Here is a 12,552-nt window from a genome sequence, read left to right on the forward strand (position 1 = left end):
TTTACTTTCTCACTCTAACCCAACTGGCCAAGGCAGACGGCCATCCTTCAGGAGTCTGGGTCTGCTCGAGGTCTGTGCCTGTTAAAGGGAAGTTTTTTCCTCGCCACTGTCACCAGTCATAAGAGTTTGCTCCTGGAGGATTTTGTTGGGTTTCTGTAAAGTGGCTTAAAATGGGATTTGATTTGATCCATCTCCCCTCTATGTGAAGCACTTTGTAACATGTTGTTTTAAAAAGTGTTATATGAATAAAGCTTTACGTACTTACTTATATCAAACTAAAGAATAAAAACCAGGACTGGATCAGAACCACATCAAACTAAAGGATAAAACCAAGACTGGATCAATAAACCATCTGGATTACAGTCAACCGTGTGTGTGTGTGTGTGTGTGTGTGTGTGTGTGATTCAATGACGGCTGATAAAAGACTCTAAACCTCACAGTAGTTTGGTCATGAATGTTTGTTTAATATTTGGAAAATCACTTCATCAATAATAAAACTGGAAAAATGTGGTTTGACACGTGGGAACAAACACATTCACAGAAAAGTTGAACTCAAGTCAAAGTGGAACTTGTTCAACTTTAAAAACAAATATAGAATAAATATGAAAACTTTCAACACCCAATACAACTTTTTGTAAGCACTTTAAAATAACTGCAGTGGACCAAAGTGCTGTACAGAAGAATAAATAAAACCACAATAGAAGAATAAAATACAGAATAAATTTGAAGACACATAAACTGCAAAAAAGAAAACCCAAATAAAAATAAAATACAGAACAGATTAAAAAAAAACCCCATAAAAGGTCATACAGTTACAAACAACAAAATAAATAAACATGACTTTGAATTAAATAAAACAGAACTACGGCTGAAAGAATTTCAGTTATTTTTTGGACTTTTTTTTTTTCAACTTTATTAAAAACATTTGCGTATACAATACATAAATTTTGAACAATCAAACAAGATGTCGAAAAGGAAAAAGCATTTGAGCAAATAAGTTTAAGAAAACACTGAATAGATTTAAAGACACAAAGTATAATATACAAATAATATTAAAAGTAAATAAATAAAAATAACAGATTTAACATAATAAATGCAACAGAGAGTTCAGTCAATATTAAAGAATTGTTGATAAACAGCCAGGGTGTTAGAGCTTTTTTTTTTAATTATAGACAAATTCTAAGATTTAATATATTTTTCAAATTCCATTAGGAAGATTTTAAAATTTGGGTGTGTTTTGGTATATTTATTTTTATGTCTATGAAATTTTCCAAATAAAATGAACAAATGTACAACAAATTCTAAATTGTGAATGTCATGTTTAAAATATGTAATTACATTTTGGGATGTTATAGTTATCTTTCATTGCTTTTAGATATGATATATTTTTCAATTTGGACCAGAAATTAGAAGAGTGTTCACACAGAAAGAATAAGTGTAGTTTCAAGACAAGAAGGACAAAAGTTATACATTTCTTCCACGTCAGAAAATCGAGACAAAAAAGTGTTGGAGGGATATAAGTTATGTCAAATCTTGAGATGTATAATTCCAATTTTGTTTGTAATACAGTATTTATATGGTAATGTCCATGCTTTTGACCACTCAATTTTAGGGAAAGTTGAGTTCCAGAATGCTTTACCTCTTGGGGAAATTTTCCTCTTTTTATGCAGTGCATTGCGTATATACTTGTTATTACAGCTCAAGCTAAAAGTATTAATGCCATTGATCAATAAACAAGGTATATCTGTCTGTAATGTTTGATAACTAAGATGACTTTTCATAAGTAAGATAATACCATTAGGGATTGCTTTGAATACATAGTTGTATTCTTTATTTGAAATAGGAAACAAATTTATTGTAATGAATTGTTCATATCTTAATAAGTTCCCATCTTTGTCAAAGAGGTCATTAATGAAAACAAGGTCTTTGTCAATCCAACTCTGTAAAAAATGGATTTCTTTCTAACAACTAGAAGCACTTGAAGAGCGCAGACCTCCGCCAAGGCTGATCAGTGGCCCCCCCCCGTGCCCCCCCCCCCCACACACACACACACCAAGGAGGTTATGTTTTTGCCAGGGTTAGGTTTGTCTGTCTGTCTGTCTGTTTGTCTGTCCGTTAGTGTGCAACATAACTCAAAAGTTATGGACAGATTTTGATGAAATTTTCTGGTCTGTGCCCCCCCCCCCCCCCCCCCCCCGATCACCACCAAAATTTAATCATTTCTTCCTTATCCCATTTCCAAAAAACCCTGAAAATTTCATCAAAATCTGTCCATAACTTTTTGAGTTATGTTGCACACTAACGGACAGACAAACAGACAAACAAACAAACCCTGGCAAAAACATAACCTCCTTGGCGGAGGTAATAATGTTTTCATTATTCCAAATAATAGCTTCGTGTGGAGAAAAACTGTGTGTATAGCAAAGATTCCAAGAAAGTAGAGCTTGTTGATAGAATTTAGAAAGTTTCAAAGGGAGTCTGTTATTTTTTGGACGTACAGCGTGGCTCCGCCCACCCCTTACGTCATTACATAAACAAACCGATCGCGTTTTCGGCGGAACCGGAAACATCCGTCCACCGGAGTCTGTTGATGAAAACAAAATCACCAAGGCCCGTTTCCAGAAGCCGGCTTTAGACCGGGTCAAACTCCAGCTCTGAGCTCATTAAACCCGGAACATGAGCCTGGACCCGGTCTTTGGGATCCGGTCTGTTCTCACCCGGTTCTAATTCCGACCCTTTAGCTTTAGCCGCATTAGCCTGTTAGCTTAGCCGAACCCCGGTCATGGCGTCCTCCGTCGGACTCCCTCCGCTTGGCTCGGACCCGGACCGCCGTGCAGCTTCCTCCCCCGGCCTTCTGAGTGGTTCCAGGCCCGCCGTCCGGCCCCACCTGCCGGGCTGTGTGATGGTGGAGTCCGTGGACGACGCGGAGGGTCTGTACGTGGCCGTGGAGCGGTGTCCGCTCTGCTCCACGTCCCGCCGGAGGCTCACCTGCGCCCGCTGCGTCCGGGACGGGGACTTTGTGTATTTCGACGGGCGGAACACGGAGAGGTGAGGCCCGGGACCGGCGGTCCGGGACCCCTTTAAACCCTTTTTACCCTTTAGCCCTTAAACCCTTTAGTCCTTTAACCTTTTTACCCTTAACCCTTTTACCCTTTAGCCCTTAAACCCTTTAGTCCTTTAACCTTTACCCTTAAACCCTGTTACCCTTTACCCTTTAGTCCTTAACCTTTTTACCCTTAAACCCTTTGGCCCTTTAGCCCTTAAACCCTTCGTCCTTTAACCTTTTTACCCTTAAACCCTTTAAACCCTTTAGTCTTTAACTTTTTACCCTTAAAATCCCTTTTACCCTTTCCCTTAAACCCTTTAGTCCTGTAACCTTTTTACCTTAAACCTTTTGCCCTTTAGCCTTTAAACCTTTAGGTCCTTTAACCTTTTTACCCTTAAACCCTTTTACCCTTTAGCCCTTAAACCCTTTAGTCCTTTAACCTTTTTACCCTTAAACTCTTTTACCCTTTAGCCCTTAACCCTTTAGTTTACAATTTATTTTGCCTTTAACCTTTTCCCTTACCCTTTAGTCCTTTAACCCTTTAGTCCTTTAACCTTTTTACCCTTAAACTCTTTTACCCTTAGCCCTTAAACCCTTTAGTCCTTTAAACCTTTTACCCTTAAACCCTTAGTCCTTTAACCCTTTAGTCCTTTAACCTTTTTACCCTTAAACCCTTTTACCCTTTAACCCTTTAGTCCTTAAACCTTTTTACCTTAAACCTTTACCCTTTAGCCCTTAAACCCTTTAGTCCTTTAACCTTTTTTACCCTTAAACCCTTTTGCCCTTTAGCCCTTAAACCCTTTAGTCCTTTAACCTTTTTACCCTTAAACCCTTTTACCCTTTAGCCTTAAACCCTTTAGTCCTTAACCTTTTTACCCTTAAACTCTTTTACCCTTTAGCCCTTAAACCCTTTAGTCCTTTAACCTTTTTACCCTTTAAACCCTTAAACCCTTTAGTCCTTTAACCCTGTTTACCCTGAAACCCTTTTACCCTTTAGCCCTTAAACCCTTTAGTCCTTTAACCCTTTAGTCCTTTAACCTTTTATACCCTTCTGTCCTTTAACCTTTTTACCCTTTAACCCTTTAGTCCTTTAACCTTTTTACCCTTAAACCCGTTTACCCTTTAGCCCTTAAACCCTTTAATCCTTAACCTTTTACCCTTAAACCCTTTGCCCTTTAGCCCTTAACCCTTTAGTCCTTTAACACTTTTTACCCCTTTTACCTTTAGCCCTTAAACCTTTAGTCCTTTAACCTTTTTACCCTTAAACTCTTTTACCCTTTAGCCCTAAACCCTTTAGTCCTTTAACCTTTTTACCCTTTAACCCTTAAACCCTTTAGTCCTTTAACCTTTTTACCCTTAAACCCTTTTACCCTTTAGCCCTTAAACCCTTTAGTCTTTAACCTTTTTACCCTTAAACTCTTTTACCCTTTAGCCCTTAAACCCTTTAGTCCTTTAACCCTTTTTACCCTAAACCCTTTAGTCCTTTAACCCTTTAGTCCTTTAACCTTTTTACCCTTAAACCCTTTTACCCTTTAACCCTTTAGTCCTTTAACCTTTTTACCCTTAAACCCGTTTACCCTTTAGCCCTTAAACCCTTTAGTCCTTTAACCTTTTTACCCTTAAACCCTTTTGCCTTTAGCCCTTAAACCCTTTAGTCCTTTAACCTTTTACCCTTAAACCCTTTTACCCTTTAGCCCTTAAACCCTTTAGTTCCTTTAACCTTTTTTACCCTTAAACTCTTTTACCCTTTAGCCCTTAACCCTTTAGTCCTTTAACCTTTTTACCCTTTAACCCTTAAACCCTTTAGTCCTTTAACCCTTTTACCTGAAACCCTTTACCCTTTAGCCCTTAAACCCTTAGTCCTTTAACCCTTTAGTCCTTTAACCTTTTTACCCTTCTGTCCTTAACCTTTTTACCCTTTAACCCTTTAGTCCTTTAACCTTTTTACCCTTAAACCCGTTTACCCTTTAGCCCTTAAACCCTTTAATCCTTTAACCTTTTACCCTTAAACCCTTTTGCCCTTTAGCCCTTAAACCCTTTAGTCCTTTAACCTTTTTACCCTTTTACCCTTTAGCCCTTAAACCCTTTAGTCCTTTAACCTTTTTACCTTAAACTCTTTTACCCTTTAGCCCTTAAACCCTTTAGTCCTTTAACCTTTTTACCCTTTAACCCTTAAACCCTTTAGTCCTTTAACCCTTTTACCCTTAAACCCTTTTACCCTTAGCCTTAAACCCTTTAAGGGCTCTGCTCTGCTGACTCCAGTCTCCACAGACAAACCTGGACATTAAAGAAGAAGTGGAGTTTCTCTGTTAAACTAAGAACCTGGTGGTTTTTGGTGTTCGTATGTATGAACCCACGACGGTTCAGAACCCTTGAGGGTTCTGAACCCATGACGGTTCAGAACCCTCAAGGGTTTCTGTGGAGTTGGGCTTTAGTGGGAGTGGAACACATGTAGAGTTGGGTGATTTGAATCCTGTTCACCTCAGACTTTATTTCTGCTGCAGTAACATGAACCTGAATGTGCTCCTGCCCAAACTGAGGTCCGGACCCCCCCCAGAGGGCCGGGGGTGGGGTGGGGGGGGTCCTAGCCATGGAGGGTCAGAGTTTATTTATAGCTGATTATTTTAGATGTGTTTGTTTGTAGATTCACTGAGAAGATGGACAGGACTGCAGAAGCTGAAAGAAGAGAAAGACCAGCTGCAACAAAGGTAAGAGGACCAGGTGGACAAGGAGGACCAGGTCGACTGGGGGTTCAGGTGGACCAGGTGTTTCAGGTGTTTTTTTTAATGTTCCAGGTGGTTTTTTTGGGTGTTTCAGGTGTTTTTTGGGCTGTTCCAGGTTCCTTTAGGTGTTTTTCTTTTTCCAGGTGTTCAGGTTGTTTCATGTGTTTGTTTTTTTTTGGTGTTTCAGGTTGTTTCAGGTGTTTTTTCAGGTGTTCCAGGTTGTTTCAGGTATTTTTTCAGGTGTTTCAGGTTGTTTCTGGTGTTTTTTCAGGTGTTCCAGGTGTTTCTGGTGGTTTTTTTGGGTGTTTCAGGTGTTTGTTTTTTTTCAGGTGTTACAGGTTGTTTCTGGTGTTTTTTTGGCTGTTTCAGGTGTTTGTTTGTTTTTTCAGGTGTTACAGGTTTTTTCAGGTGGTTTTTTTCAAGTGTTTCAGGTGTTTTTTCGGGTGGTTTTTTTTCAGGTGTTACAGGTTGTTTCAAGTGTTTTTTTTTTTCAGGTGTTTCAGGTTGTTTCAGGTGTTTTTTCAGGTGTTCCAGATTGTGTCCTGATGGCTGTTTCCTGTTTCTGTCTCTGCAGAGTCATCCAGGACATGGACATGAAGCTCAGGCTGATGAGATGGTGAGCTCTGCTGTTTTCTTCTGTCCTGAGGCTGAAGTTTGAGTCAAGTCACAAGTCTGTTTACATTTGGTCAAGTCCAGTCTAACGTCATCAGTTTAATGACTCTAGTCTAAGTCATGTGACTCTAGTCCAAGTCATGTGACTCACACATCTGTAATATGGAGGCAGTTTGTGGATCAACACACAGAATCATCAGTATGAAACTGGACCAGTATTGAACCAGGTCATGTGACGCAGTCATGTGACTGTTGTTTCAGAAATGGGAAGATCATGTCGTGTAAGATGAAGATCGAGCAGCTGAAGGAGGCGGTTGCCCTGGGCAATGAGGCGGTCAAGAGCGGTGAGTCACATGACCTGAACTTTTGGTTCCTGCATTTCCATGGTGACGTGAAGCGCCGGGTAATGGCGTGGACGTCCTCCTCTTCCAGATAAAGAACTCCTGACTCGCTCTCAGGAGGAAACTCAGCGTCTGCAGCGACGCGCCGGACGACACCAGGAGAAACGGGACAAAATCGAACGACACAACCGTCGTTTGGGCGAAGTGCTGGAGAAACGGAGCCGAGAGCTGCAGAACCGCCTGGAGCAGCTGTCGGCGCTGAGGAGGGAACACATCCTGGAGCTGAGCACGCACATCTTCCCCACCCAGGAGGAGAAGCAGGGCAGTAGGTAACCACGGCAACGACCCACACACCCACCACACACAGACAGAACACATGGACAGGGCATTATGGGATGGATTAGGATCTGTGTCTGAAAAATATGGGGTTCATTAACTGAACGATGTGGAGCGTCTGATTGGACACGTTTGGATCAGAAACAAAGAAACTAGAGGAGAAAAAAAAGAAATAAAGAAACTACAAGTTCACATGTGGACCAAGGTTCTAATAGTTTTGGATTTTTCATTTTAGTTTAGTTTTATTTAGTTTTGACTTTTTTTCTCTAATTCAGTTAGTTTTAGTTAGTTTTTAGAGCAGGTTTGCCAGTTTTTATTACTTTTCATTTTTTGCTAATGCTTAGTTTTAGTTTTTTCATGTCTTTTCTCTCTTCTCTGTCATCGTATTCAAATAAATCCAAGACAGGACTCTGCTGCTTTCTCCCAACTTTAGTCTCCATGTTTCCAGGTAGAGTGGGGACCAGAGGACGACTGGAAACCCCAAGTGACGGACTGTGAAGTGTCGTATGGTGCTGCTAGCTAAAATTGCTAGAGCGAAATAAATCGCTTTTGTATCAATCCGACATTGACAAAAGACGACAACGAGGGGGAATTTTATCCATAATTTTTATCTATTTTACTTAGTTTTGTAAACACAATACAGTTTCAGTTAGTTATCGTTTTTTTCTTTTAATTATAGTTTTTATTTATTTCAGTTAACGAAAATGTTTTTTCAGTTCTAGTTTTCATTATTTCGTTAGTTTTCGTTAACGATAATAACCTTGGTGTGGACACAGGGGACATGATGCCCCTACCATCTGTGTCATACATAAATAAAAGGGGGGTTCAGGATCAGAACAGACCCTGATGAAGACCTGGTCCAGACTTGGCCTGGACCTGGTTAGGACCTGTCCCAGATCTGGTCCAGACCTGGTCCAGACCTGTTGGACCCTTGGTTTGTCTTCACTCATACGTTCATTGGATACAGATTCATTTTTTTTCTGTTTCCCATATTTCCGTGTGACCTCATAAAGCTGATAAACATAAACCCCGCCCACACGTCCAACCCTTGCCTAACTGGTTCATTCATCTGTCTGTCAGAGACCCCGCGGACGTGGTCGAGTGCGACCCTGCGTTGACCTCCAGTACGGTCAGTGAACTGGCTGAGGCCCGGCGGACCACCTACCTGTCAGGACGCTGGATCTGGGACGACCAGAACGGAGAGACCAGCATCAGCATCACGGGACCGCCCGTCACTCTGCCCAGCAATGGGGACTGCTCTGCCTACTACAGCTGGGTGGAGGAGAAGAGCACCAATCAGGGGCCGGGTGAGTGGCTGGGGGGCAGGGCTAACGGGAGGACAGCGGCTCACGGCAGCCCACATTCAGACCGAACTGGTACAAATACTACCCGACAACCTGTGGCCATCAGAGATTCTAGAACTGAAACGGAACCGTCTAGAACCTCAGTGATGATCCACTTAGATCTTTAGAGAATCTACAGAACACTGAGTCCACCTGATGAGGGTCAGAACCTGGGAACCTCCGAGTCCTCCTGATGAGGGTCAGGACCTGGAGAACACCCAAGTCCACCTGAGAGGGTCAGGACCTGGAGAACCCCCAGTCCACCTGATGAGGGGTCAGGACCTGGAGGAACACCTAGTCCACCGATGAGGGTCAGGAGGATGAGAGCAGGACCATGTCAGCCTTGGACCGCTGATTGCCATGGCGATCAGTGATGGGGGTCCAGGCCAGGGGGGGGTGTTTGTACTGTAGGTCTTTGGTCCTGAAGATGCCGGACACCGTAACTATGTTGATAGATCCTGGCTTTAATGAACCTGGCTGTAGCGAGCCTGGCTTTCATGAACCTGGCTTTAATGAGTCTGGCTTTAGTGAGCCTGGTGTTTAATGATCCTGGCTTTAATTAGCCTGGCTTTATTGATCCTGGCTTTAATGAACCTAGGTTTAATGAACCTGGCTTTAATGAACCTGGGTTTATATGAACCTGGCTAAATGAGCCTGGCTTTAATGAACCTGAGTTTTAATGAACCTTGGTTTAATGACCCTGGCTTTAATGAGCCTTGTTTAATGATCCTAGCTTTAATGAGCCTGGCTTTAATGATCCTGGGTTTAATGAACCTGGGTTTAATGAACCTGGGTTTAATGAGCCTGGCTTTAATGAGCCTGGTTTTAATGAACCTGGCTGTAATGAGCCTGGCTTTAATTAGCCTGACCTTTAATGAAACTTGGCTTTAATGAACCCTGTCTGTTCGGTGGTTATATGTAGATGTTCTTTTCTTCTCCTTGGTTCCTCTTGTCTTCTCTGTCATCCTTGGTTCCGTTAAACCCTGCTTTAATCTTAAGGTCTGTAAATAACGTATTAAACAGTTGTGAACACAGATGGAACCGTTTTTGATCCACTTTCTGTTGTCTTCATGGAAACGTTGTCACAGTTGCATCTGAAGTCACTCCTCTCTTATAATAAACTAGATATGAACTCATTAGTTTAGTTTGATGATGACTTACCTCTGGGGTCACATGGTGCTAAATGTCAACACATTGCATTGTGGGACATGTGGTTCTGATCAAACTCCGGTGAACTGTCCAGTGACTGTGTGACCTTTGACCTGCAGAGCTGGACCACATTAACCCAGCCCACACCATCAGTGCCGCCCTGGTTACTCCACCCAGCTGGTCACCATCCTGTCTCACATCCTGGACGTTCAACCTGCCAAGAAACTGTGCAACAGGTGAGAGGAGGCGCACCTGGTGATGTGTTCAGGAGCAGAGGGAAAAGTGTGTAAATGAGAGCTTCAGCCCTTTAACAGCCTGTGTTTGTTCTGCAGTGAGTTCTGTGGAGAAAACCTGAGCAGATACCGCTTCACCAGAGCCTTGAGCAAAACTCAACACCAACGTCCTGCACCCTGTGCTTCTCCCAGGTAACAGGCAACGGACAGGCCAACAGGACAGGAGACAGACAGGCAACAGATTGGACGACAGACAGGGCAATGGACGGGCAATGGACAGACCCATTCATAGTAGTCTGTTTAGTCTGGTTTAGATCAGCTCTAATGTCATGTCCTTTGTTTTAAATAATTACAGTTTTATGGTCATGGTTCATAAATTCCTGCACCAAATGTCTGCTTTAAAGCTGCATTTTGATCATAAATAATATTTATATTTTCTGAAACAATGAATCCTGTCAATCATGTTTTATATTATAATTATCATCTTATTAATACTGGTTTAAACTGAACTAGATTTAAGGTTAACCAGGTTTAGACTGAACCAGGTTAAGTTAACCAGGTTTAATTTAACCAGGTTTAAGTTTAACAGGTTCAGGGTTTGGTTTTAGTTCAGAACATGTTTCTGTTTTTACAGTGAGTGACTGTAGAAGCTTCATCCAGTAAAACCTGTGGGTCACGTGACCATGTGAGGTCATGGAACCATGTGAGGTCATGTGAATGTTTGTGTTTCAGCACGTGGACAGTGAGAAGCTCCACCCCCATCACACCCTGAGGAACGTTATGTTCCTGGTGTCACCTGAGAACCAGAACCTGGGCAGGTAAGACTCCGCCCCCTCCTGGAGCAGGTAAGACTCCAACCCCCTCCCTCAGTTGTCCTCTGACCCCATGTGTCCGTGTCTCCTTGACCCGTCGGGGTTCAGAAACCGGCCCGTTTGAGGTCAGTGCCGACCTGGAGGAGTCCATGGAGTTTGTGGAACCGGAGGCGTCAGGTCCGGCCGAGGAGAGTGGAGACGAGGCGGGGGTGACGGACGAGGAGACGGACCTGGGGACGGACTGGGAGACGGTGCCCAGCCCACGCTTCTGCGCATCCCCTCACAGGTACCAGTTCTGCTGGGGCACAGGTACGGTTCTGCTGGGGCACAGGTACCAGTTCTGCGGGGTCCAGGTCCATGGAGGTTGGTTGGTTTTTTCAGTGTTCTTTTATGCCGGTCCTCATTGTTGGTTCCGTCATCGTGTAGCCAGTGTCATATGGGTTTGTTTCCCTGCTCAGTGACCCGGGTCTGACTGACCCGTCTGTGTCTCCATAGTCCATGGATCTTTCCCAGAGTGCACTGCAGGTGTCCCAGCCGGCCGCCAACACCGGGGGCATGATCTCCTCAGCCGCAGCCTCCGTATCGTCCTGGTTCCGGGCCTACACCGGACAGCGCTAAACCGGATCCGCCCAGACCCTGGACCCTGACCTTTGACCTCTGACCTTTGACCTCTGATTTCTGACCTTTGAGCTCTTACCTTTAACCTCTGACCTCTGTTCATCTGTTCACTCAAAGGAAAAACTGTTTTTTATCTTGGACGTCGTTTTCTCCACGTTTGAGAAACTTTGGATTTGGAACCTGGATTTTATATGAAACTGAAACTGAAGAGGAAACAAAGGACTGGACTGACCTGGACCGACTGGACCAGACTAACCCAACTGGACCGACTGAACTGACCCGACTGGACCGGACTGACCTGGACCGACTGGACCAGACTGACCCAACTGGACCGGACTTACCCGGACCGACTCGACCGGGCTGACCCGACCAGACAGACCCAACTGGACTGACAGGACCGGACTGACCCGACTGGGCCAGACTGACCGGACCAGACTGACCCGACTGGACCGGACCGACTGGACAGACCCAGACTGGACTGGACTGCTGCATGGTTTGGTGACTTTTCGAAGCCCTCCCATTTGTCAGATGTTGGTGTGAACCAGTCGAGTTCCTTTTGAAATAAATGGAACTAAGTTTTTCCAGGAGTTTGAAGAATAAACCTGATTAAAGATGAACTGACGTCAGAATCAAACAAACTTATACTCACATTTGTTTTGTCAGAAAATGAGTCATGACTTGATTTTTGCCAAATCTGGTTTAATTTGACGTTTCAGTCGCTGAAGTTCATCCAAAGTCTGGAATAAAAGACATGTTCTCTATTTTAATGTTTTTATTCAATAAAACCGTGTTTACTTCAGTTCTGCCTCTTTTTTGTGTCATTGTTATAAAGGAGTCAGTGGACTAATGAACCTTTAATTAACCTGACAGATCAAACCTGGCCTCTGAGTCAGGTGACCTGGGTGTGGCCTCTGACGAAACCGCAACAACGTATACAAGAAACAAACTGAAACTAAAGTATCGGTCTGATACTGACTTGGTATCGATACTATGGATATTTGGATGCCCTCCCCCTTCACTTCAGTGGAACGTCTGCAGAACCTCCTGAATGTGTCGGTTCCACCTTAAATAACACCACTGATTATCCAGTCAGTTCCATTCTCCAAAGCAGATCCATAAACAGAGCCAGTTTGGTTTCCAGAGCTCAGAGCTGGTTCTGAGTCCAGTTCGCCGCTCTGTTCCTCTGGTGGAGAGCTGGACTCAGAACTGGGTCCATGGTGCTCCGGGCCCACACAGCTTGGTTCTGAGCTCTGTACATGAAACCGGTTCCGCGTACGGACCTCGACACCTTTAATTCTACCCCGTCTGTGCACGTGAGTGTGCATGTGAGCGAGCACGT

At 43.4% G+C, this 12,552-nt stretch overlaps 1 protein-coding gene across 1 annotated transcript; it reads left to right on the forward strand.

Annotated features, from left to right (window-relative positions):
• Window positions 1-2,523: 2,523 nt before the first annotated feature.
• atg14 (autophagy related 14) lies at window positions 2,524-12,012 on the forward strand. The gene is given in 15 exon segments (XM_030127608.1): window positions 2,524-3,048; window positions 5,691-5,712; window positions 5,714-5,796; window positions 6,643-6,725; window positions 6,814-7,051; window positions 8,139-8,365; window positions 9,670-9,711; window positions 9,714-9,786; window positions 9,883-9,934; window positions 9,936-9,959; window positions 9,961-9,975; window positions 10,516-10,601; window positions 10,705-10,865; window positions 10,868-10,881; window positions 11,091-12,012. Coding segments are annotated over 15 exon segments (1,509 nt in total). The 5' UTR covers window positions 2,524-2,782; the 3' UTR covers window positions 11,214-12,012.
• Window positions 12,013-12,552: the final 540 nt, after the last annotated feature.

The sequence above is a fragment of the Sphaeramia orbicularis genome, chromosome 22 (assembly GCF_902148855.1).
Source record: "Sphaeramia orbicularis chromosome 22, fSphaOr1.1, whole genome shotgun sequence".
NCBI lineage: Eukaryota > Metazoa > Chordata > Actinopteri > Kurtiformes > Apogonidae > Sphaeramia > Sphaeramia orbicularis.